The 26398-nt window shown below is 36.1% G+C and overlaps 1 protein-coding gene across 1 annotated transcript in view; it reads left to right on the top strand.

Annotated features, from left to right (window-relative positions):
* Window positions 1-21529, top strand: part of LOC124644978 — a 63479-nt gene extending 41950 nt beyond the window's left edge. Inside the window, exons 2-10 of the mRNA XM_047184678.1 lie at window positions 5085-5257; window positions 10329-10486; window positions 11539-11726; window positions 13756-13924; window positions 16250-16481; window positions 17828-18216; window positions 18435-19476; window positions 19551-19615; window positions 20897-21529. Coding sequence (XP_047040634.1) covers window positions 5085-5257; window positions 10329-10486; window positions 11539-11726; window positions 13756-13924; window positions 16250-16481; window positions 17828-18216; window positions 18435-19476; window positions 19551-19615; window positions 20897-20983 — 2503 coding nt within the window. The 3' untranslated portion in view covers window positions 20984-21529. The remainder of the gene's footprint in view (window positions 1-5084; window positions 5258-10328; window positions 10487-11538; window positions 11727-13755; window positions 13925-16249; window positions 16482-17827; window positions 18217-18434; window positions 19477-19550; window positions 19616-20896) is intronic.
* Window positions 21530-26398: the final 4869 nt, after the last annotated feature.

Genomic DNA, 26398 nt, shown 5'->3' with positions numbered 1-26398 from the left:
GTCGTGGTGGCCTAGTGGGTAAAGGACCAACCTCTCAAGAATGAGGGCGCGGGTTCGACCCCAGGTCAGGCAAGTACCAATGCAACTTTTCTAAGTTTGTATGTACCTTCTAAGTATGTATATCTTAGACACCAATGACTGTGTTTTGGATGGCACGTTAAACTGTAGATCCCGGCTGTCATTGGATATCCTTGGCAGTCGTTACGGGTAGTCAGAAGTCAGTAAGTCTGACACCAGTCTAACCAAGGGGTATCGGGTTGCCCGGGTAACTGGGTTGAGGAAGTCAGATAGGCAGTCGCTTCTTGTAAAGCACTGGTACTCACCTGAATCTGGTTAGACTGGAAGCCGGCCCCAACATAGTTGGGAAAAAGGCTCGGAGGATGATGATATCTTTATAGGCTAGTTATTTATCCGTGTGCTTTAGACTCGAATGGAACTTCAGGAAACAAGTTTTTTGAAAACAAATTCTGTAAAAGAAAAGATGAGCGATTAAACTCAGATTGATCGTGTAATAAGCTAAACCAATGCATGTTATTATAGTTCGGCCATTCAGAGAATGCGTTCCTGACACGTCGCGATTGAACTGACGACGTAACTACATTCATTGATTATTGATATAATAATGTTGTTTTAATGCTCCTCAATTGTTAAAACGGTAAACAACCAGCAAAAATATTTTTATCGTAACTGCAACGCCATTGCAAAGTTACGTCGTCAGTTCAATCGCGACGTGTCAGGAACGCATTCTCTGAATGGCCGAACTATAATAACTTTCTTGGATGCTTGGCTTTATGAGCGCTTTGAACTTCTTTGATAAGTTAACCAATATTACACTTGGATAATGTTGTAAGTACATTGGGAAATAACTTCAGAACCATTTCTAAAAATAAATCAATTACTTACTTGGGTACCCTTGTATCCCTTGACTCAGATTATTTGGCTTCTATCAATCGTATAACGACTCCCAAAAATTTACAATCGACGATTGGGATCCACCTTCGTGTCTTCTAAAAAAACGGACTCTTCATGGCAAAATGGTCACCCATCCACGGACCGGCTGCTTTAGCCACGAGCCACATTTCACAGTTTCCATGCAACATTGTTAAAAGCATTTTATTATTTTTGAAGTAAACAATTTGAACAAATATCAATCAGGGTTGTACGTGAATGCCATTTGATACATACACGAGGCGAGCATCGTTTATATTCAGAAGGATGGGGTGTCACACTTAGTTACGGCGCATGCTCAACAAGAAGTGCGAGCACCGAGTTCCTATCTGCATATTTAGATTCTAATGACATTTTAGTTTATTAATTTATATAAAAAAATGTTTTTTTTATATATTACTATTAATTGGTTACGACAATAGTGTTCCTCAAGAAGTGCTGAAAAATCTTCTATATATTTCGTATATCTTTTCGTTCAGCTTGGACTATAAGGTGTATTCGAGATATACCTTGCCTACAATTAAAATCTTTTAAGTATTCTTTCTGAAATTACTACCAAAGTCACCAAGGAATTTAAAGTCTTTCTAACCTCCAACATAATGAAAAAAAAAATGAAAAATTCAGTAAAAAAAATCTTCAGTAGTTCTGTAAACTTAGTCTACGTATTGCATTGGAAGAGTTGCAAGCTGCGCTTAGACTGTGGCTGAACTACAATATAAGCACAATGTAAAGTCTGAAAAACTTTTTTGTCAATAAATTGTTTTTATTATTTTATAGTTAGCGCGTCTGCTGAACACGAGGTCTCAGGTTCGATTCAATCGCTTTGTGGGGTTTAGGAACTTTCACAAAGCAGCCCAGTGTCTGGAAGTTAGTACTTGATACACCCGTGCTTCCGAGAGCACATAATGTCGATCCTAAGCCTGATCTACGGTCGCGTCTGATTGCCATCCCATCGGACTATGAGAATGAAGGAATAGTGAATGCACCTGAGTCTGCGCTAGTGCTTGTGCACTATAATTATGTCCTGCGCAATCGACTAATCTCCTTACATGAGAACAGCTACCGTAGCTGATAATCGGCTAGGAGGACACCATCTTTTATTTTATTTTTCACGGGTGCTGCTTCGCGTGGCTCGGATATGCGTGATCTAAAGAATTTGAATTTGAATTTGAATGCACCAAGTCTTCTGGGCACGTTACCAAAGGACTTTTCTGACGTCTTAACATAAGTTATATTTAATATTAATGCGTTTCAATGTTTATATGCTTTCTTATATAATGCACTAGCTTCCACCCACGGTTTCTCCCGCGTCCCATGATAACGGCTTCCAGTAACCAGTTAGTGACAAAAACTTTCATTCTATGTCCTCCTCCGGGGACTAAGCTATCTCCCCTCTAATTTTCAGCTTAAACGGTTCAGCCGTTCTTGAGATTTGAGTAGTGTAACGTACACGACTTTCTTTTATATTGATGATGAAATATATCAACTGCCTTCACACGACCTCTCAGCAAAAAGGTTCCATTCCGAAACTGTTCAGAATATAAACATACGCATATGTTGTAAAAATTATAATCGTAAAAAACAATAACAACAGATTAATGTTTCTGCTCCTAAATTAATAATAGTTAGTCGTATGGGTGTTACAGACGTTTCAATATTAAGTGCCGTTAAACACCGGAACTATGAGTGCTCAAACACTTAAGTAGCTGCAGTCGAAAATAGTACTCATTTGAACAGGTTAATCTCAGAAGAGGTAATAATAGAATGTTGAACGTACAGTCATTCTGTATTCATGTGTTTTTTTTCTTGTTACATAATTATGAAAAAAGTATCAGTAAAGTACACAAAATCTTTGTTAAGAATGTCAAAGGTTCATTATCAAGGCGTCTAATCAATGTTCTTTTGTTGGAGCTGACTGTCCATTTTCAAGGATCTTGAAATTACTCAAACTAACTATTCAGTCAAACCACGTTGAACTATAATCTCTTCAGAATACAAAAAGTTTGTGCCATTCGACCTTATCTATTAAAGTCACTTGCAATTCGGTTGATAACCACTTGTTGCCAAGCAATAAATCTGCTTGCATGATAATCAGTCTCTGGTGGACTAATGAATGCAACGGAAAAGTCCAAGTTCCTAATACTATGAACTCATTAATAAATAATTCAATATATTTTCATCGGTTATATTGCAAATAGTAGGTTGACTTAAATTTTGCAGCACAGATAGAAAACGAAAAAACTATATGCATATGCATTTATAAAATACATATCAAAAATGTGTCACACAAATATGTTCATTTTCTAAAAAAAACTTTAATTTTTCATTAAATACCAAGCTTCGAAGCCTGAAAATATCAATCATCATAAAACGTTGCAGGCCAAGTTCGAGACCGTAAAAAAATCCGAACAAAATAAAAAGTATCTAATCAATCCTATCCCACCTTGATTATATAGAGTAGTAAATTTCCTCCAGCACTTGCATAAATAAACTAACTCACAATATTGTATGAATCCCTTGCTATTTGAGAACTTGAATATAGAATATCCCATGTATATTTTATTACCCAAGGTTCATTTAACTTTTATATATGTTATAGAAAATAGGTTACGATGTTCCAAGTTGATATTGAAGTATTTTATCATCATAAAATGTATCAAGATTTGGTAGGTATTTTGAATTACAATTCTATAGTATTTCTCCAAAAGATTCATTGGAAGCCAACCAAATATTTAATTAAGTACCTACTTATTATAGGTAAGTGATATCCTATATAGTAGGTATTAGTATATACTATCCATTCATAACTATCATACATGTGAAACACCGCCATAAATTAATAGTTCATTTTGCAATTATGTTGTTAGCATTGCCTACTTGCCTACTTTATTAATACACTAGAAAGGATTTCATGCCATACCGCAAATCAAATTACACAGCATTCGCTTTTCGGAAGCAAATCTTGTAATCAAAGATGTGGGCTAACTTACTTTAGACATGAATAGTATGCAAACATACTGCGGTTTTGCCGAGGGACATAGCATTTATTTAATTAAAGTGCAGCAGTCTATCCAGCTGTCACTAATTTGTGCATCAGTGTTAGAAATTATTTGAAAGCGGATAGAAGCAGACTGTAAAATTAGTCTTTGAAATAATATTATACCTACTCATGTAAACGACGACCTAGTGGAAGCAATGGTCACCATACCGTCAACATTTGTGTGATGGAAGCATTCTGGCAAATATGTCGCTAGTGCACTGTGTTGTACAGTCAACTTCAGGTCAGTGGTAACAGTTTTATAGGAGAATCGTACTTATTACTATTGAGTTAGGGTGCATGACAGTTACCAGTGTTACCACTGATGTGCAGTCTACCGTACCTACCCTACATTTTACAAAATGTAAAAATTGTAACAGAAAAACTTCACTAAGTCATTCGCAGCCCTCATTCATCCTCACTCATTCAATCCTCCCGTAAACGCGTGGTCGTCGGTGCAATTTATTGAAAAAGGTATCGTTTTGTAGTTATTTTACATCAGAAACCGTTAGTGTGTACTCAATTGTTAATACGAACTCAATAATACAATGTAATTTGTTCGCGTAACAGGATGTTTGATTATACAAAAGTCATGAATTTGTAAACTTTCAATTAGGTTATTTCTAGTTGCTAGTTCATGTTCCTAACATTATACTGCTGCTAATAATATAACGTATTTACTAAGATTTGTAGCTAGCTAGTGCTTAAATACAATTATTAGTTCAACGGTTTCATTAGTTCAATCAGTTTGGTTTTTATATACTAAGGTAATTAAGCACGCCATTTTGACGCCACGTTGTAACTGTCGTTCTTAAGTTTATTTAATATTAGATATCAAGTTTGTAGGTATAATATGTGATATAATTGCCTATTTTAATATCCGTCAATATAATTACTAGATATTGACCAGTTTGGTCAACCAGAACTTTTCCAAGACGCACGTTTTAATATGACTGTGTTCATGACACGTGCTGAATGCCTTACCTATATTCGAAGTAGTTAACGATTTTTTACAATATTCCAGAATATTCTTATTAGCATACAGTGTTTATTTCAGTGAAATATTAAGACAACTGACGATCTCGGTATTCTTTCACAGAGAAAACCCCCGTGAGATGCGGAATCGTGCAGAGAAGATGAGAAGGGACCGGCTGAACCAATCCGTCGCTGAGCTGGCCTCCATGGTGCCACCAGTGGTCGCTGCCAGGCGCAAGATTGACAAGACCACTGTGCTTCGTCTCACCGCACATTACTTGAGAGCCCACCAGTATGGTAAGTAATAATCTAGTCATCATCATCTTCCTGCCCTGTTCCCAAGTCATTTGGGGTCGGAGCAACATGTCTTTTTCTTCCATTCCTCTCTGTCAGACGTCATACTTACATCCACTCCTTTTTGCTTCATGTCTTCTTTCAGGCAATCAATCCATCTTTTCCTCGGTCTACCTCTGCCTCTCCATCCCTCCACATTCATACTTAGCACATTCTTTGTAGCATGCGTTTCACACCGTCTCATCACATGCCCATACCAGGACAAACGTTGACCTCTCATTTTCTCTGTCACTGGCGCTACTTTCAGGCTTCCTCTGATATACTCATTCCTCACTTTGTCCATTCTGGTAACACCACACATCCATCTCAACATTCTCATCTCTGCTACATGCACTCTTTTCTCATCCTTCTTTTTCAATGCCCAACACTCTGATCCATACAGGACGACAGGTCTTATGACGGTTTTGTAGATTTTGCCCTTCAGTTTGAGAGGCATCCGTGGGTCACAGATAGTGCTAGTTACCTGTCGCCACTTCATCCATCCAGAATTGATCCGATGCGTAACGTCCCTGTCCACCTCACCGTCACTTTGGACGAGTGAACCAAGGTACCGGAAGTCGGAGCAGGCTGGTAGGGGCATGCCGGCTAGGGTTATGGCCATGGGTCTTGATATACCGCCAAAATCGCAATGCAGATACTCAGTTTTGCTCTTGCTGACCTTTAACCCTACCGTCTCCAGTCTTAGCCGCCATGCTTCCAATCTGCTCTGGACCTCTGGTCCACTCTCCCCCACCAGAACAATGTCATCGGCGAAAAGCATACACCAGGGAACCTCCTCCTGTATGTCCGCTGTAAGGGCGTCCATTAACAACAGGAAGAGGTAAGGACTGAGCGCCGACCCCTGATGTAAGCCAACGCCTACACTGAAACTGGCGGTAGTGCCGGCTGTGGACCGGACTTGTGTACTGCATCTGCCGTACATCGCTCGGATCAACTGCACATACTTCCCTGGCATACCTTTCTCCTTAAGGGCCCACCACAAAACCTCACGAGGTACCCGGTCATATGCCTTTTCAAGGTCAACGAACACCATATGCAAGTTTTTGTGTGCGCTCCTGTACTTTTCGCACAGTTGGCGAATACAGAATGTAGCGTCCGTTGTACCCCGACCAGGCATAAAACCAAACTGGTTTCGTGAGATATCACTCTCTTCTCTCAGCCTTCTTTCAATAATTTTCTCCCAGACTTTCATACTATGTGACATTAACTTTATTCCCATATAGTTGTTGCAATCCAACACGTCACCCTTGTTCTTAAAAATGGGCACCAGGTAACTATTGCACCATTCGTCCGGTATTCTTTCCTCTTGCAACAACTTATTGAAGAATAAAGCTAACCACTTCCATAAGTAATAATCTAGTGTTCAAATAAATAAGTCTAAAAGTGATAGAAGGCAATTTTGATGGTGGATTGGGCCGCAGATAACCTACTTCCTCTCTTTACTGTCATTGGCATATTAGATGCGGTTTAAATATATTCTGTGTTCGATCTAGAGGTTAACAAAGGAATGGAGAGATTGATTGCATGAAAGATGACATGACTAAGAAGGAAGTGCATGTTAGTTTGACGTCTGACTGTGAAAAATAGAAGTCAGAAGAAAAAGGTCATTATATTTTTTATATAACCTGTGTCATCTGATACAAGGACTCGAAAGCCCAAATCATTTGTTTATATGACGTCATGCATTCATGAAACCCCTTTAATATAACCCCTATTTTGTTAGTTAAATTAAAATATAGTGTCGATCGCTCGCCAACCACGTGTTTATCTTGATTCAAACAAAATGATTCTTCTATCTACGTACCAACGTCGATTATATAAGCTTCTAGAGGGTACTCTAGATGCATATTTATACAATGAATATTATGCCCACTTGTATTAAACAAACATGATTAATTAATCTATTCCCATAAACCTAAGATGATTATTTTTATGTACTAAAAGCTTGCAAAGTGAGGTAGGTACGGCTGCTTTGAAAGAAAATAAATGAGTATTCAGTAAATAAAGACAATTACAATAGTTGCAAGACTTTGTAGTAAGAATTAATTTTACATTAATTTTAAAAAATTGAAATAAATAAATAGTAGTACCTTGTAAATAAATAAATTGAAAAGTGCTTTTAATTTAAAATGATTTATAGGTAAAGGACAGTTCTTAATTTTTTTAATGCTTTGTTTAGGGTTTTTCCTCTTCCTCATTTTCTGAAACAAGGCGTCGTGGTTGTTTCCCACCGGTTCTAATGTAAGAATTCGATTGTATTGCTCACCTTGTGTGACGCAGTACAGTGATCTAGTTCTAGATCAATATACTGCGCTTTAATTTGCAAATATTTTCTAGTTTCACCACATTCCACACTGTAATTGTTCTATGTTGGAATGCAAGCTCCACCCATACCAATTACGCTACGCATACTCGACCAAATTGAAGAGGGCTTGTGTGAACTATGATTGCGTTACATCAAAGGCCAATTACGTTTAGTAGGGTAGTAGACGGACTATGCAGGTGCGCACATTTTGTATCATGTTATTAATGGCATGTCATTTTCCACATACAAGAGTATAACTTCGATGAAATAAGGAGACAGCACTTACTTATTAGAGAGTAGTTATAATAAATGATAATGTATTATATTGTCTTGAATAACTTGTTAATTTCATTAACGTCGGCTGAATTACGGCTACTTTAAAAGAGGACAAAAGTTTTTCTTTCGTAACCTTTCCTCAAAACTGAATCATTTCCTTGTTGTTTCTATAGTCTTGACCTAAATATATCTTAGTGTTAAAATGAATGTAGGTAGGTGTGTATTTGTGATATACTTATGATTTCAATCTACCTACAATTATTGCGCAGAAGACCTATCTCGGTACAAAACATACCTTTTGAATTGTATAAACACTGTGACTCACCAAATTAGAATATTAATTTCATATAAATGGCAGAAGTGGATAGGCTAAGCTATGTTTAATGATGAAGAATCGTGCAACAAAGTTGCGGTCACTTAAGTATATTCTTCTCACAAGTGGGTTCAAGGTAAGACTTAATACTGATGAATGTAATGTATAAACATGAGCAATGCTTTCTCCAACATGTAGTATATTGATTTTGTGACGCGAAACTGCAATATGTATTAAGCAACATTGTTGCACGTCGTTGCCTACAATGTGACAGCTCCCCCGCCCAGATATTTGGGCTCGCAATAAATTTATGATCGCTGTCGATTAAACGACGATCAGCCGATGATTTGAGAACTGCCGACTTACAATGTACCGTGCTGAGGATCCGCCGGTTACTGGACGCCGCCAATAAACTGGTGCAAAGTGCAAATCTATTCATAGTGCCCGCTCACATATTCGTGTCACTATTAGTTTGCCCGAGAAATGTAACATGCATTTCATTAATCGCGTTTTACATAATAATACGTCTGCATTATCTGCATCCAATAATTTTATTTGTGTGCTGCATTATAAATTATACATCACAAGAAATGTACATTTATATGTAGGTACAAATGTCTTATACAACAATATGTATGGAAGTGCGTCATATTTTTTTGGCTATGATAACGATTAGCATCCATTGTTGGACTATTAGTGCTGCTTAACCGACAGTAAAATATTTGCTTTTATTGCTTTGAAAACCAATAGAATTTTGTTGTTACACTTAAAAGGATTAAATACAATTAGCGGAGTGTTGCAATGTAACATATTTGTCTATCAATATAAAATCCGGTCGTGTATAGTAACGTGAGTGTGCGCACGCACGTGCACAGCCATGCTCCTGCGCTTAGGGCGCCAACACACTGCATAGCGAATTCAGTTATTTTAGTTCCAATGTCATCGCAGACAGCGTGAAGGAGTCATTACGCGGTGCGGTAATAAAGCCATAACCTTATCCAACATGACTAAATCACAATTTAGAAATATCGTTTTACGATCCTATTAAACTATGATTGAATATGAAAACATGTGACATACAATTTACTTTTTGTGATGCAAGTTATGTGTCTTGCTATTATAGTTAATTTGTTAATAGATATAGTTCTACTTGATGATATTTAATAGACGTAGGTACACTTGATATAATCGCTTGCATAAATTTAAAGCTGTCGCCTGTTCAGCATTTTTATAGGCAGATTATAAAACTGCATTCATTTTTGTAGTTTAAGATAAGCAAATAGACTGTTTTCATTAAACGTTGCATATCAATGGCCGAAGGTTTTTGCGCAACAATTTCTGTCCCGTATTTCTATCTAACCTGTCAAATCTGTTCATTCCATTGTTGAAAGATTAAAAAATAAAAAGAGTATAACTAACCACGTGTCTGTTTAAATCGGCATGTTCCGTGAAAGCAATATTCAATTCCAGTTGAAAATTGAACTGTCGGCCTCAACGTTTATTTTTACAAAAATAATTGAAACACGGTGGTTGAGGTTTGAAAGACATTTCGGGATGATTCTGATAGATTTGTTATTTTTGCAATTGGCTGTTAGTTTGATAGTTAGGCTGGTACGATACGAACTCGGGCTATTAAATTGTCGCTGCTGCTTCAGTGTTAGAAAAATAAATTTTTCACCGTACCAAATAGTTAAAGTTTTTATTACATTTCGATGACAATGGTTTTATTTGAGTAGGTATTCTTCATAATATTCGTGCGATATTTTAATTCTTGGCGCAACGTTATACCTACCTAGGTGATTTTAAAACTGGAAACTGTGATAGAGTGTTTGTAGCCAGCAAGGGCAACAAGAAGTATTTATATATAGGTATAAATATTATTTAATAGGTTATAACACTACATTTATTAATGGCTCAGGCCTACCTTACTTAGAGAAGGATTGAACGTCAATCGACATAGTCCAGGTTTCCTTGAGATGAAATTTTTCAAAGCTACTACTTACTTCGACATCAATAATTGTTAATATTCAATAAAATCATATTTATTAACTGACTCAGTTAATTGTATCTAGTAGGTAGGTACGCAGCTATAAAATTGACAAGCTTTTATTCTACCACAGTGTTCGGTGACTCCATCGGTCAGTCCCCTCAGGAGTTCAAACCGGACTCCATGTTGAAGGTGCTGAGCATGTTCAACGGCTTCCTGATCACCACCACCTACCGGGGCATCATTGTGGTGGCCTCTCAAAATGTGCACCAGTATCTTGGATACACTGAGGTAAATTGCTTTTGTTTCATAGATATTTTGTGGTTATTTCACTCTATTTTATCCAGTGTGGCGAAGTTGTCTCCATATGTTATTTTATCTAACGTACCATCAAGAGATTTGGTTGCCATCTCAAGCTAAACCAATTACGATTAGGTACTATTCAGTTATTTTTACTTATCAATGGCAATTACTTATCACCATAATTAAACTTTCAATGACAAGTATCATCATCCTCCGAGCCTTTTTCCCAATCATGTTGGGGTCGGCTTCCAGTCTAACCGGATTCAGCTGAGTACCAGTGCTTTACAAGAAGCGACTGCCTATCTGACCAATGACAAGTATAAGCCGACTAAAATGTTAAACTGTCGGCAAAAGTCGAGGGCATTGAAATAATCACTTTTGTATTCTGCTACTTGAGACTGAGGCTCCATGTGTATGATTATTATCTTTTTAAACGGTGTCGTGTATCTCCCGACATTTATTAAAAACTAGTAGCCGCAAGTGACGTCTTGAAGCAACAGCTGTTCTTAATAATATTCAACGAATATTTCCACTACGTCATTCGTATTCTGTTATCGCTAAGGATAAAATAAATATTGTTGTTTGGTAACAAACTAATTTTATTTACACAGATTTTGCATATTGTAATTGTAGTGTACCCCAATCTTCTAATTGGGCAAAGTACAAATTGTATTTTCCAAGCAATGTAATACTATGTACCTCTTCTAAAAGCTTTTGTATTGTATTCACCGAATGAAAACTCGTTATCATTTGTGTCCGAAAATAGCGTAGTGTTGCTAATTTGTAAACTGTCATAATGTCAAACTCGTAGATGTGATCCGTCAAAGCGACGGTCGTCCAATTGATCTGCGCATCATACACCCTGCCAAACCCATCTAAATTACTCATTCTAAGTCCTAATGATTAAATAGGACGACAAACTTAGTATATACCTAGTAATTGTTTTATAGCCCTGGTTATCGTCTTCTTTATTATTCCCATGTATAAAATGGTCACAAGGATTTAAAATAAAACTAATCTATGTTATTTACTCTCAACAGCTCGATTTGCTCGGCCAGAACCTTATGAACATAACCCATGAAGATGATCGAGCTATGCTGAGAGAACAATTGATGCCTAAGAGCCAAACTCTTGGCCCCAATGGAGAACTCATGATTATGGATGAACCTGATGCCATTCGCAAAGCTGAAGAAGCTCTGGCCCAGGAGAAGAGGCAATTTATAATAAGGTGGGTAAAACCCGTCAAGAAGTAAGTGTAAGTCAGGGCAAGGCGAAAGTTAAGAGACTTTCAGTCTAACCTTTGAGAAAATTGTTCATCCCTCAATAAAGCTTTTGTTATTTTTGCATAATTTACCAGACGTCAAGCTTGCTTAATGCCATCGAACAAGCTACGTGGGTGTGCCATAGCCTGTACTCCCCGGTTCTGATGCGTAATGCTAACGTGTGCTGTGTTTTACCATACATATTTATAGATATCTATCAACATTTGCGAATGTATATGAAGCCTTAGCATTTGTCATTTTTCCTTAAAAGCGAATTTTATTTACAAGATGCTACGTAGCGAGCAGAATTATCCTTATCCACAATGAGTACATTAACATGTTAATTATTACCGGCGTTAAAAAAATAATTGATATTTATGATACACATTGCTTGTCTTTACCAACCGTGTAACTTCATATCACCATTTCTTAAGGAACGTAGAAAATTTTTCACTTTTTCTAGACTTCTCGAAGTAAAGTCGATTAGTATGAACTTTTTGACAACGCTTATCGGGCTCGCTTGTTTTATTTCATAACTGTAGTGATGCAACACCGTATAGGTATTATTATTATAGTGTATTCTTTATTGTTACTATTTTTGTATTATTACACATAGTTTACACATTATCATTGGTCGTCACATCGTCGGTTTTAAAATCCTTAAGAAAGCTGTTATAACGATTGTTTATCTCGGGCACACTATAAGCCTTTTGAATGGTGATGATGTCCTCCTAGCCTACGCTGTTCTCATGTAAGGAGAGCATTTGCGCAGACACAGGTGCACTCCCTATTCCTTCACTCTGATAACCCGATGGGACGGCAATCCGACACGACCGGAGAGAGATCAGGCGCAGGACCGACATTTACGTGCTCTCCGATGCACGGGTGAATCAATCACCAACTTCCAGGCTCCGGGCTGCTTTGTGAAAGTCTTCTAAAACCCATAAAGCGATTTCGGCCCGACTCGGGAATCGAACCCGGGACCTCGTGCTCAGCAGCCGCACTTGCTACAACTAGACAAATTCAGATTAGTATAATATCTGGATAATGTTGATTTTAACAGCCTGTTAATTTATAGTTTATGTAAACCTGACATGTACACCTATATGTAAAGTCATATGTTTGTATATGTAAACCTTTTAGGTTTGTGTTGTGTTAACCTAAAATTCAGGTATTCTTCTCGACTTGACAGAAGAGCAAATTAATAATAATTTTACCTATGAAAATATTTACAATCAACAATCGTCCACCTTCCATTACCAAAACTTACCGAAAACATTCAACACTTTCGGAAACTTGTACAAAGGGTGTTGCAAAACTTCGCCCTCCGTTCTTTTTTCAGTTCCCAAATTGTTCCTATCGCTGAGCGCTGATTGGTTGTTTTCCTGAAGCCATACTTTTTTATATAAGAATGTTGGAATCTGCGGTTACTGCGCGTGACTGTGATTTTCAACCTCATAAGCCCGTTAAGCTAATAACTCTCATAATACTTTGGAATTTCACCGTGCAAGGTCATTTAAGTTCAGTTAAGGAGTTCTTTCAAAATGAAAGTTAAGTGCTCACAGTTGATTGAAAAAAGGAAAGCGCATCAACTTTCAATTAGGTAAAGAACTTATTGCTCATCCAGACTACGCGAAGTATATTTATCTTTTATTGGAAACTAACTTATTTCATGAAAGAGAATGCTATACTTCCCTTTACCTATGTACTTCAATTGATTTGTATCGCAGTTTCAAACTTTTAAGTCGTAATAAAGGTTGTTAAGTCTCAGTCTCCTGGCGCAGTTTAAAAGTAGTTATATAGCTTTATAAACTTTTACTTTGTCGTTATATTTATTTATTCTCTGGTTCAATAGTTTTTCACTTTGCGAATTTATTCAATTGCTGGCGCGCGAGGATCAAGATTTTTATATTGGAGTGTTTTTAATGAGATTGTGTTTTGATGTTGGTGGTTGCTGCGCTATTCGTTTTCATGGGATCGTTTACGAATTGGCAGGCTGAAGAAGCTAGGCCAGCGGTCTGAGCCGAACCAGTACATCACGTGCCACGTGGAGGGCTCGCTGAGGAAGTCTGACCGCGCGTGTCGTGGTTACAACCGCTGCTGTCAGATCGTGCGCCGTGCTCGCGCGCGCTCTGAGAACCCTTGCTCCAGTGGAAACGATATCGTAAGTACCAGTTTCTTTATTAGCTATCTTTTATCAGCACCCCAAAAGCTTCTCACACTCCCCAAACTCTTATAAATACTTTCCAAACTCTGAAAAAAGGCCTGTTCTGCCTCCAGGGTCTATCTGTGTACCAAAATACAGGCCATTTAATTTCTAGCCATTTTTTGGGAGCTTTTCAGGGTTCTTAGAGCTTTCGGGGAAACATATTTATTTCTAAAGAACGGCATCCAGTTTTTCAATCTTGCTGGACCTTAAATTCAGTTTCTTTATTTAATTGTATTGCCATTTGCCACTGCCGATGACAATGGAGTGAACATTTTATCAAATACATTGTTGAACCTTTTGTCATCCTAAAAACAGAGCCATAATATGCAATGTGTCATTACATCAGGTCACGTTATCTTTCAATACACGCCATAATTTGAATTCAGCTAGATCACAGAAAAGAACATTATAGCCTTTGCATTGCGTACTGGCGGATTTTGCACTCATTTTGTCGCTCGAAAAAATCTGTAATGGCCCCTGGCACAACTATTAGGACGACTTTCATTTACCATAAGTAGAATATTAGTCCGTTAATCTGCTGAAAGTATTACTGCAATGAGTTAATCTTTGAAAAGTTTTCTTAATGTGTAATATTTTGTTGTGTTCATGTTAAACAGCTCTTTATCTGCCTTGCCGCTTTCCAACTAGGTATATAGTAGTCGGCTTCACTACATCTCATATATGTCAAATAGTAACTTTCCGTTAATTAGTTTAAAGGGCTCCTTACAAACAAGACATGAGAAGTGACGCAACAGGTAGTGAGGTGTCAACTTCGAGCATTTAAATCGATTGCAGCTCTCATAAGCAACAATTTGTAATAGAGAGGCGATTCTATCGACACCGAGTTGACACTTATTGCTCGATATAGCAGAAAATACTGTGAAGTCATGTGCTTAAGGCACTTATAAGGTACCTGATCTGATTTTATGAACTGGGGTCTTTCCGCGGTCATTCTTCAAAGGTTTAAGTTGAAGGTTAATATAATCGAAGCTTCAAGATCGATTTGAAGGAGTGAATCTTCTTTGGTAGTAGTCGATACTTTTATAAGACAGTCATAATTGCAATGAAGCTGTAACACAGAGTTTAAAAGAGAGATAAAAGTATTTAAAGATCTTACAATTTTGAAAGTAGGTAATAATAGTACTATATTGAGAAAGGTTTTAAAAATACTTGGCTTGGTAATTTGAATTAAAGCAAAATTGAAATCTTTTTTATATGTAGCTATTTACGACCTTAGAAGAACCCTTTTTAATAAAAATCGCACAAAGGTTTATCTATAAGTAATGATATTGTAGGTAATGAATACAAACAAACAAAAATACAATTTTTACAACTCAAAAACTACTTGACCGATCTTAAAAAATTACCATTGGAAAGCTACATTATCTGCGTGTAACGTAGGCTATATTTTATTCCAGTACGGGCAGTATTTCCCACGGGACGCGGGTAAAACCACGAAAAAATAACTAAATAGTTTCAAATATTATCGGGAAACTTCGACAAATGTTTCGTGGCGATCTCATCCAAAAATTGCGTAATCGATTCCACTAATTAAATAACATTAAGCAACGTTGGTCGTTTCCCGTAATTAGTCTTAATATTTTGTACTCCTTTTCCTTAAACCCCCTTTCTTTGTTTGCGCAACAATATTACAAAACTAAAAATACTTTTCCCGCAAATGGGAACGTGATTTTGAAAATAATATAACTCCAGCCCGTGTCCAAATGTTACTGAATTAGCTTATCCACGGTAACACTTCGGAAACTTGGTAACTTGACAACTTGACACTTAAAATAGCTAAATGACCCTAATCATCAGAGGTAAAATAAGAATTTGGACAGAAATAGCACCCCCTTATAAGGAAAATTAGTTAACCACTTAAGTTGGCAATTTGCCATAAGAAGTACAAGTCATGAAGTCTTTGTCAAGCTTGGTTGTCTATAAAAACCGAACAAGCTCGAGTTTGACTTACCCATCGATGGTTTTTACATTTCTTGTAAGAAATAGGTGTCTTTATTTCATATAAGCTGAAATACCTGATTGAGTATATTGTAAGTCGTCAAAAGCAGGCTGATGCCTGTGTGTCTTCTATCTGTGACTCACGTTAATAATACATAGACTCTAAATAAAACATTGACAGCTCACTGTAACATCTCAAGGACACTACTAGCGTGACTCTACTTTAAGAATTTTCTCGCCCATTGTTTAACAAATGCAACGACAAATTGTTTCCTCGTCGATTAATCAATAATTACTACAGCTAATTGAAATCTTTTGTAGGTGTTTATAGGTGTTGTGCGACCCACGAGCGAGACTTTCATCAACGAGAGTGCTCTTGAGTCATACCGCATGGAGTATCGCACCCGGCACTCGATCGACGGCGAGATAATCCAGTGCGAGGCGCGCATTGCTCTCGTCACGGGCTACATGACGCACGAAGTCAGCGGAGTCAACGCGATGAACTTCATGCACCGCGACGATGTCCGCTGGGTCATCATCGCGCTCCGAGAGAGTAAGTGCTGCCGCGAACCAATTGTTCCCTAAGCCTGCCGACGTTGGTTTCGGCACGCGCGCCCAACACTACATACCTATTGCACCCAATCTTTCAATTTTTCAGTGCACACTTTTCCACGAGTGCATTCGATTTATTTGAAAAGGTTACACAAGAAATCACCCGCATAGGTACTACACTAAACTAAAATTGCAAGCAAATAACCTCATAAAAGATAACTTTGAAAAATGAAGAAGGTTATCTGAAATGATGTATTCTGTATCGAAATGTAAATAAAAGGTTGATAAAGATTTGTTTAGAAGTTTTGTGATTGTTAGTTCTTTTCTTAGTTGAAATATGTTAACATCGACCTCTGAACTTAGGTCACGAGATTGACACGGTTTACATGACGGCAGGTGACCAATGTGAGCAGATGTTATCTACTCCTCGTAATGACTATACTTATTATACTTACATAATGTAGCTTCAGTACTGTTCAATGTTAGGATGGAAAATTACGACAGCTTAGAGTAGTTATAAAATAGGTTTTTTTTTCAATTCGCTTAGTGCAGCTTATTTTCGGAAATAATATAATTTTAATAAATTAATGAAAGAAGCCGGCAGAAATACCCATCTTTAGATACCAATCGAGTGTTTCATTTGAATAAAATGTGCTTACTGAAAATGACTGTTCAGCTACTAATACGATTTATTATCGATTTGAGAACTGCGTGCGCGCAAAACAACTTTCTGAAATTTTACTATTGTTTATATTTGTATTTTATGCGCTTCGTCAATTTGTTTTAGGTTTACACATAATTCTGTTTATTTAGAATCTATTCTAAATAATTACGCAATATTCTCTGGTACACTGCTAAGGTGTATCAGATACTTTGATACTTTGTCACTGATACTTTGTCGTAAACAGCATTTGAAAATGTCACTTGATCGAGGAAATATATACCTAATCAGACGGCTGTATTATCTAGTAGTACTTGTTTACCGCCTGAACATCTGCTATATCTATCGCTATTTTATAGTATAAACTGTTATTACTTCAGATAACCACTTTCTAATTTTCCATCTCACGGTACAACGACAATCTATACTTAAACCCTGATTACATACCACTTGTAGGTTCAACTATCTTAGAACACAAACTTTTCTTTCTTTCTATACCTGTCCCAAATAACGATAGCGCCATTTACCAGCAAACAAAATATACGTGAACTACGCAATGCTATGTGTGCGATTATATTTTGTACTAATCTTGCCTGGCTGCTATGCGAAATTCTTATTTAAGACTATAGCGATCGTTGCTCACCTTTTAAATTAAGACGAATACAACTCTTCGTTTTTCTTTTCAGTGTATGACCAGCATAGGCTATTTGGAGAGTCATGCTACCGTTTAATCGCGAAGAACGGCCAGTCCATCTACATGAGAACCCGCGGTTGCCTGGAGGTAGACAAAGAGACAAGAGCCGTCACCAGCTTTGTCTGCACCAACACGGTAGTGAACGAGGAAGAAGGGAAGCAGCTCATCAAACTCATGAAGAAAAAGTTTGCTATGATGGTGATCAGCAAAGAAGATGTTGCACCAGCTGAAAAGTCAGTGAGTAATGAAATAGCACCTCCAGCAGTAAATGACAAAGAAGATGAAGTACAAGAAGAAGAAGAGGAAGAGGATGAGGAGGAGGATGAGTCTGAGGATGACGATGACGATGATGATGACGAAGACGATTCCGATGAAGAAGACGTGAGTATACCGCACAAAGTTCTCTTACTCGCAATAGTCATTGAATTGGATAGTCCCGTTATTACAGTAAATAAATTCTATTAGAAAAGACCCGCTGTTATCTGTAGTGTGACAAACAACTTAAATAAAATATTTCGATGTTTAATGTGTTTTAAAATTCTTATCGATTACTGTGATTTTATGTACGTACCTAATCAATACTGTGTGTTCTATTTCAGCAAACTGATGAAGACCAAGATGCACCAGTTGAGGATCCACGGCGTTTGGAACAAGTCATTTTACATCTGGTGACCAACTTGCCGTCGCCTTCTTCAAATGACAGCGATGATGATGGCTGTTCAGGTGCCTCATCCGAAAAGAGCATGTCGCCACACCGACTCACTATAATTCCACCTAACAGAGAAAGGATTGTAAGTGCAATCGAGAAGATCTACAGCGTTGTCAAATATTTCCAAAAAGGTTCAAGACGCCGACAAAATGTTACTTTTGAGAACAGAACCCGCCATGGTAATGGAGTACGTAAGCGTAAACAAAATAAATCTAACCGTAATAAACGTTCCAACCGAATTAAAACTGCAAATATAAACGTACCTGTAGTCAGCAGTATGCCTGTGGCACAGCCAGCACCAGCTGCTCAGAACGTGACTTCTACAATACCAGAGATTCCTACTGCTCAGCCCATGAACGATTCTGGAAAGTCCATGGTAAACCACGTGCCTCCAACAGACTATGTGAACTATGGGGCTTCGACAAGCTCATTCTCTAATTTGGAGTTTATGTACCCGAACAATAACAAAAGTGGGGAAGACTATTTGAATGAGCAACTCAACTGCACAGATGATAATGAAACGCCAAGCCCATACCCTGATGTGGATATTTTACTGGAAGAGTTTTTGAAGGAGCAATGCAACAGCACAGATGAGAATGCATATTGTGCCACAGAACTGGCAATGAGTGCAACGATGGCTGGTTTCGAGGAGGCAGCCAGCGCCTTGCCAATGGTGCCGCAGCCGGCCTCTAGCTGTGTCAAACGCGGAACTAAGCGCCCGGCTTCAAACGAGTTTGAAGACTTCGGTCCGGTTTACAAGAAAACGACAACTGAAGAACAATTAGTAAGGGAACATGAACCAACAGAAGATGGAAGCATACCAGAAGATGGAAGCATACCAGAAGATGGAAGCATAACAGAAGATGGAAGCATACCAGAAGATGGAAGCACACCAGAAGATGCGCTTGCCACGCTCGACCATTTGTTATCTCGTTAGTATTTCTCTTTGGAATCTAGTCATTCCTTATAACAAAATGTACTTGACTAACTGTTCTTCAATTTGCAGTTATCAACTTAGAGGAAATTAATGCTCTAATCGCATCATTGACGCCAGACGAATTTCCCGACTTGGTGAGTTCTTCATGGTTTTACCGTTAAATCAATAAATAAAGATTCGTTTATGTTGTGCTTAATTTTCACAGTTTAAAAGGCATATCAACCTAAATATGTATATCCTTAAGTTATTGCAGAGGTTCAATTATTTAAGGGTATGATTTAAGCTGTCACCAATTTAATTCATTTTGTGTTTCTTAAATAATAGGGTTTGCCCTCAAAATAGTAGATTTGTCACCAAAATGTAGTCACCAAACAATATAAAATCACCCATAATAAATTACCGAAAATCATGGAAATATGGGGTCAAGTACCAAATACATGGTTTTGTATGTACTATAATAGGTTTGTCCTAATAGTATTTAAGCAAACTAATTTAAAGAGATCACCAATAAATCATATAATTATATCACTAAAAAATTTCATGATGGTCTAAAAGTGTAGGGTGGTCGTCATCATCCTTTCAACCAAAAGAGTCTACTACTTAACTGGCCATGTGCCTCCCCCAAGGGTCTTAATTTCCACAGGTAGTATAAATATATTTAAATTAAATTTCTAGCTGAATAGTAAATAAAACACTTAATTAAAGTCAAAATAATCAATATTTATTGCTAAAAATAACAATCACTGAATAATCCTTCCCTTCCCCTTCCCTTCCTCTTCCCTTTGAACATATTTTCATTAAAATTATAAACTGATATATTAAATTGGTAACGAATACATTATTTTAATAACTGAACGAAATAAAATGTAACTACTGTATTGGTGACAAAATAACAAATAAAAAGGAGTCGCAGTCAGGGATCGATTAATCGATTTATTTGGTGACAGATCTACCATTTTGAGCACCAAGCTATTATTTAAGTAATAAAACTATTATTATAAGAACGAAGTTTATATTCATGTAATGCACTACAATTTTATTGGTAATCCATCTCATATTTTACACATTATATTAACAATAATTTGGTAATTCATACCTGGGAACACTCTTTGTTTATCTGAGAACGAAAATATTTCGTGGCGATAGATCTATTTATTAGCTGATACAACTTGATGACAAATATAAATTTTGGTGACAAAAAATATAGTTGCCATTATTTAATAATTTCTTGCAAATACAATATTATTGAATAAGATACAATATTGTTTTAAAGCATTTTTTTTAATTTACAGTATTTAATCTATTTGATTGACAGTTTTATAGTGTCTGATGGAGATATAAAATAGTACAACAGACTTTAGCCACTAAATGCACCTGCAAAAATATAGGTACTTAATGTGCATAAATATTTCCAGGAACCGGACGAAGTGGAGGACTTGCTGAGTCAGGTAGATACGTTACGACGGATGCAACGAATTCTCGACAATCCGGGAGAAGAATAAGCAGCCCGTTATTCACATGCTGGTAGTTTTTTTGGAACAAAACTACCAATATGGTAGTTCGATCAAACTTTTTTTTCTCTTTCTACTTTTAAGCGCAGCTGCAGCTGTGTTTTTAGAAATATTTCTTTTGTGTTTATATTTTTGTAACATATGCATCTGTTCACTACGATATTTTCTGAGACCTATGCGTAACGCATAGTCATCAAAATGTACTTGGAGTCAAAGTCAAGTCGAAAAGATCTCGGTTTTTGTTATTAATTCAGTGTCGTGGTAGACGATAAGATATATTTAGTTAATAGGTACTTGTGTAGTATCGGATTTAGTGTCATTCACCCTTAATTTCAAGCTGTTCAAATGTCAGGATCGCTGAACCGGGTGTACTATGCCAAATCGAATGACAAATAATCGAATGCCACCACTGTGTGTGTGAATGATCGACCACTATAAATCGAAATTCTAAATACTCGAACATTCATAATATCGAATGGTTTTTAAATGGAACATTCAATACATCGCGCAGTCAATACATCGAGTGTTCAAAATATCGAATGTTCGTTTGATCGAGCGTTAAATGCATCGCATATTCATCCTATCGAAAAATCTATATTTTTTATGAATACAAGAAAAACTCAAAAATTACTAATAAATCACATTTTAATCTTTAATTCTTATCTTTTAAAGGTAAATTTTAAAATTTTGTGTGGATTGAAAAGGCAAACGCGGGATTAGGAAGACCTACTTTACAAAAAAGAGGCAAAAGGGATGATAACGCGATTGAAAAAATGTTAAATAATAAAAACTACATTAAAATTTATAAATCAATCCATCAATTGGCATTCGATTATTTGTCATTCGATTTGGCATAGTACACCCGTTCAACCAGCTACCTTTAGTTGCTGCCAATTGATACCCTCGAGGTTTTAATAATATTCAGCATCTAAAGTTGATAGTGATCCTGACGTAGACGTTAAAATTACGGGTCCTTGTAGTCACTGTTATGTTGTAATAGGTAGTTACTAAGCAAATTTTCATCATTGGCATTTAGTTCATGGTTTAAAATCGTGATGAAATTAAGTGCTCGTCAAGAGCTTTCTTCTGATGTTTTGTATCAACAATGTACATTGTTCATACAAAAGTGCCCATGCTCCTTTGATTTTTTCATTTTTCTATTATTTTTTTACTGTATGCTTGTTAAATCCTACTTGATCTATCGTTATGATACACAAAGCACGTGTTCAGTTCATTTACTAGATTTTGCTTACTCAGCTCCCTCCAGCGACTGGACTATTACATATTATCACTAAATATTCATTAAAAATATAACGTCTTCTCCTTCAATAATTTGACGTTGACACCCTTGTTAGGACAATTTAAACCTACACATTTAATGGGTGTACTATGCCAAATCGAATGACAAATAATCGAATGCCAATTGATGGACCACTATAAATCGAAATTCTAAATACTCGAACATTCATAATATCGAATGGTTTTTAAATCGAATATTCAATACATCGCGCAGTCAATACATCGAGTGTTCAAAATATCGAATGTTCGTTTGATCGAGCGTTAAATGCATCGTCTATTCATCCTATCGAAAAATCGATATTTTTTATGAATACAAGAAAAACTCAAAATTTATGAATAAATCATATTTTAATGTAGTTTTTATTATTATTTAACATTTTTTCTATCGCATTATCATCCCTTTTGCCTCTTTTTTGTAAAGTAGGTCTTCCCAATTCCGCGTTTGCCTTTTCAATTCACACAAAATTTTAAAATGTACCTTTAAAAGATAAGAATTAAAGATTAAAATGTGATTTATTAGTAAATTTTGAGTTTTTCTTGTATTCATAAAAAAATAAGGATTTTTCGATAGGATGAATATGTTTTGCATTTAACGCTCGATCAAACGAACATTCGATATTTTGAACACTCGATGTTTAGTCTGCGCGATGTATTGAATGTTCGATTTAATAACCATTCGATATTATGAATGTTCGAGTATTTAGAATTTCAGTGGTCGATCAATTGATATTCGATTATTTGTTATTCAATTTGGCATAGTACACCCAAATGGCCCAATGCATTAAATACCATATTTTCATTTAGAAAATTGTCTTTAATAAGGGACCTATATTGCCAAAGCCTTGTATAAACCTCTTGTATAAACAAGAGGTTAAAAAATGAAAACTAGTCACGTCAACCAGTAACTTTTTTATACGATGATAAAAGAATAACCTGAACTAATCCATGTCTTTTGCGTAAAACAAAACTTAGAAGCGAGTAATTATTTTTGACGTATCGTAAGACTGAGTATTTTTAATTGTTGTTTTTTTTTTTCAAAATATGTTTAAGTGATTTACTTAGATTTACATTTCAGCATTTTGTAGTTGATTTTTTTATTTTTGTAGTTTATTAATATGACCCTTATTTAGGGAGCCATATTTTGTTAGGTTTATCTACGTCTATTTAAGCATCACTGGACTCAGTGACATTGTGTTGCCATAGATTATATATTTACTTATCAAGCTACGCTATGTTGAAAGTTTCAGAAGCAGTCACGGTTCCCGCATACTGCAGATTAAAAAATCTGCCGTGTGTGGGTACTTTAAATTAATTAATTGTTACAAATTATCAATCAAAAAATCCAGTGACGCCTATTAAGACATTTATTTTTAATATTTTGTCGATTTTGCCTGTACACTCAATACGTAAGTATAATTTAGTGTTACTTCATGAGCGTTATATATTATTTTGTTATTCTTGTAAAACCTGTTGTTTTTTTTGCCCATAAGAATTTCAGGGCCCATATGAGTATGCTGGTTTAAAAAGTTAATATAAAAAAAGTATGGATATGCTACCAATTTTGCAAACTTTCTGGGAGAGTTAAATTCTTCTTTGTAGTTAAATGTTGGTTTTCGCAGAAATAGATCTCATACTCGCATGTTAGTACACATATGCACTGAGGAGCTATGTCTATCAACAGCGTGTTTTTTATATCATTAGATTATAATATTGATGTTTAGACTACGTTTACGTTATTAGTAGGAGTATTTAAAATAATGCAATTGAGGAACTTACCCACATGGTCTTTATATTCTGATATTATGAAATCTATAACGTTTGCTTCAATTCTGAGTGCCAATCATTTTGTTATTTCAGAAACCTATTCATCCGACCAAATATCACAAAATTATATCATATTATACTTATTTATCCATTTTTAGGAACTCATTAATCGTTGTACCGTTTTTTACATTACTTATTATAGTGGTAGTAATATTGAAACTAGTCTTGTAGTTACACTATAAAACTTGATGTTATATTTATATTAAAAATAAGGCCTGAATTTTTTTGTCGCTATTTAAAATTCAAAATGAGCTGCTTAGTGTAAAAGTGGCGTATTTTAGGATTTAAGTACGTATGTATGCCAAATGTCCCGTAGTTAAAAGTATTTGAAGTCAATGTACCCTTTTATAATAAAATATTACTTACAAAACGTATGTACTTTTCCGCAAATGATTCTTACTGAAATAAACAATTTCTGTATCTGTGTATACTTTTGATGATTAATCTATAGGTACAAAGCATAATTTACCTAGTGAAAATCATAAAAACTACCCGGGATTTAATACATTTTTCATATCCAAGAAATAAACGGAATAAGCTAAACTTACATTTTAAATAATCTCTACTACATATATACGTAATGGTAATTTTAGATATTTTTAAATATCGGTAGATTTACCATATTGAATATAATTAAGACGGCTTATTTCCACGCGTCCATAAATTGACATTCGGGCTTCTGCACACTACAGTAAGTACCTGGTCGGATAAAGTAAATGTTTTTTTTATTGAGTGACCGATTAACACAATTGCTTCTATTGTATTCAATTCGCTGGACTACTAATTTTAAGTAGTCATTTGTTTTGAGTTGTAGTACTTCGATGCAAGCTGTTTCTGTTTACACTCAGATATTGCAACTTAAACACTGCAGAATAAACTGTCGGCCGATAATTGTCCCGCTGGTTGGCTGATTTAAGGTAATTGTGAATCTAAGACATACCTAGACCTACCATCGGCAACTAAAGACATAATGATCAGGCCTTGATCAAGTAATGTAGTGTACAGAAGCCTATAAGAACTCCGCTAGGGATTTTCATATCTGTAATGGTTTTCGAATTTCTCCACCATAGAATAACACAAAATTAGTTATATTTAAGTGATACAAAGTTACAATATAAATTGCGTAGTGTTGCGATTTAATGCCAGGTTACACCACTCCCCACTATACACGACTTCCACGAAAAAATATTGCCGTCTATCGTCTATCAACTTCAAACGATTGATAGAGATCAGTGAGTAGTGGTGTAAAAAGGACTAATTATATAACATATAGAAATATATCGATGTTTCTTCACGGTGTCGTATCGTCAGTAGTAAGTAGTCATTAACCCGGCGGGAGTGTGGTGCGCAAAGATTACATAGAGTATGTGGTGGGGTGTAACATACCCCACGGAACAAAAGGTTTTTTAACCAAGTATTTCTCCAAAATTGTACAAAATTATTACTAAATATTATGAATGGGAATCCCTATAATAAAAAAATAACCAATTAAATACATATTTTTTAAACTTTTATTACTTACTTAGCAGTTGAAAAATTTGAGAACTTTTTGGTGACAAAAAATTATTTGCTCTATTAAAATATTCATATAATCAACCATAATGATTAAAACAAAATAAAAACTTCTAAATTAACAAAAAAAATAGATCTTTTTTCAATTAAAAATTAAAGAAACTAATGGAATCAAATGGAATATCTTAGTAGGAGGCCTCGCCGTCAGCACAATTTTTGCAAGAAAATATTGCATGTTCTTGGCACAGTGATTTTCTGCAGCTTGCACAGACATGTTTTGTTTTCCGATCTTTTTTCCGAGGACAATCCGCACATCCTCGTCATCCCATTCCCACTCGCTGCTAATCGCTTCAAGGTCATCACACACTGCTTGCGTGTTAGATTCAAGCTCATGCTCACTGCAATGATCAAATTCTTCGGTAGAACTTGATTCATCTAAAGATTCGGCTAAAACTTCATCAATAATGCTTCTTATACGTTTTCCATCTGCCTCCAGTCCCTTTTTTATTCAAAAGGTATAAAAAATATAAGTATACATGGAAAAATACATACGTATACAAAATATGAAAACAATACGCGAACTATGTGGCGGGGTGTGACCTACCCCACGGACGTTTACGCACTTGCACTCCAATCACCAGCCGGCGTAACACCGAGATCATGCCACTATCCTCTCCTGCAACCTCTTACCTCCAGCTACACGAAGCCCCGAAATCTAGTTGTTACCAGTAAAAAAAATATACCTAGGTAAACCAATACTGGGGTATGCTA

This window comes from Helicoverpa zea, chromosome 31 (assembly GCF_022581195.2).
Source record: "Helicoverpa zea isolate HzStark_Cry1AcR chromosome 31, ilHelZeax1.1, whole genome shotgun sequence".
Classification (NCBI taxonomy): domain Eukaryota; kingdom Metazoa; phylum Arthropoda; class Insecta; order Lepidoptera; family Noctuidae; genus Helicoverpa; species Helicoverpa zea.
The sequence above is the reverse complement of the archived record's forward strand: the minus strand, read 5'-3'. Positions and strand labels throughout refer to the sequence as shown.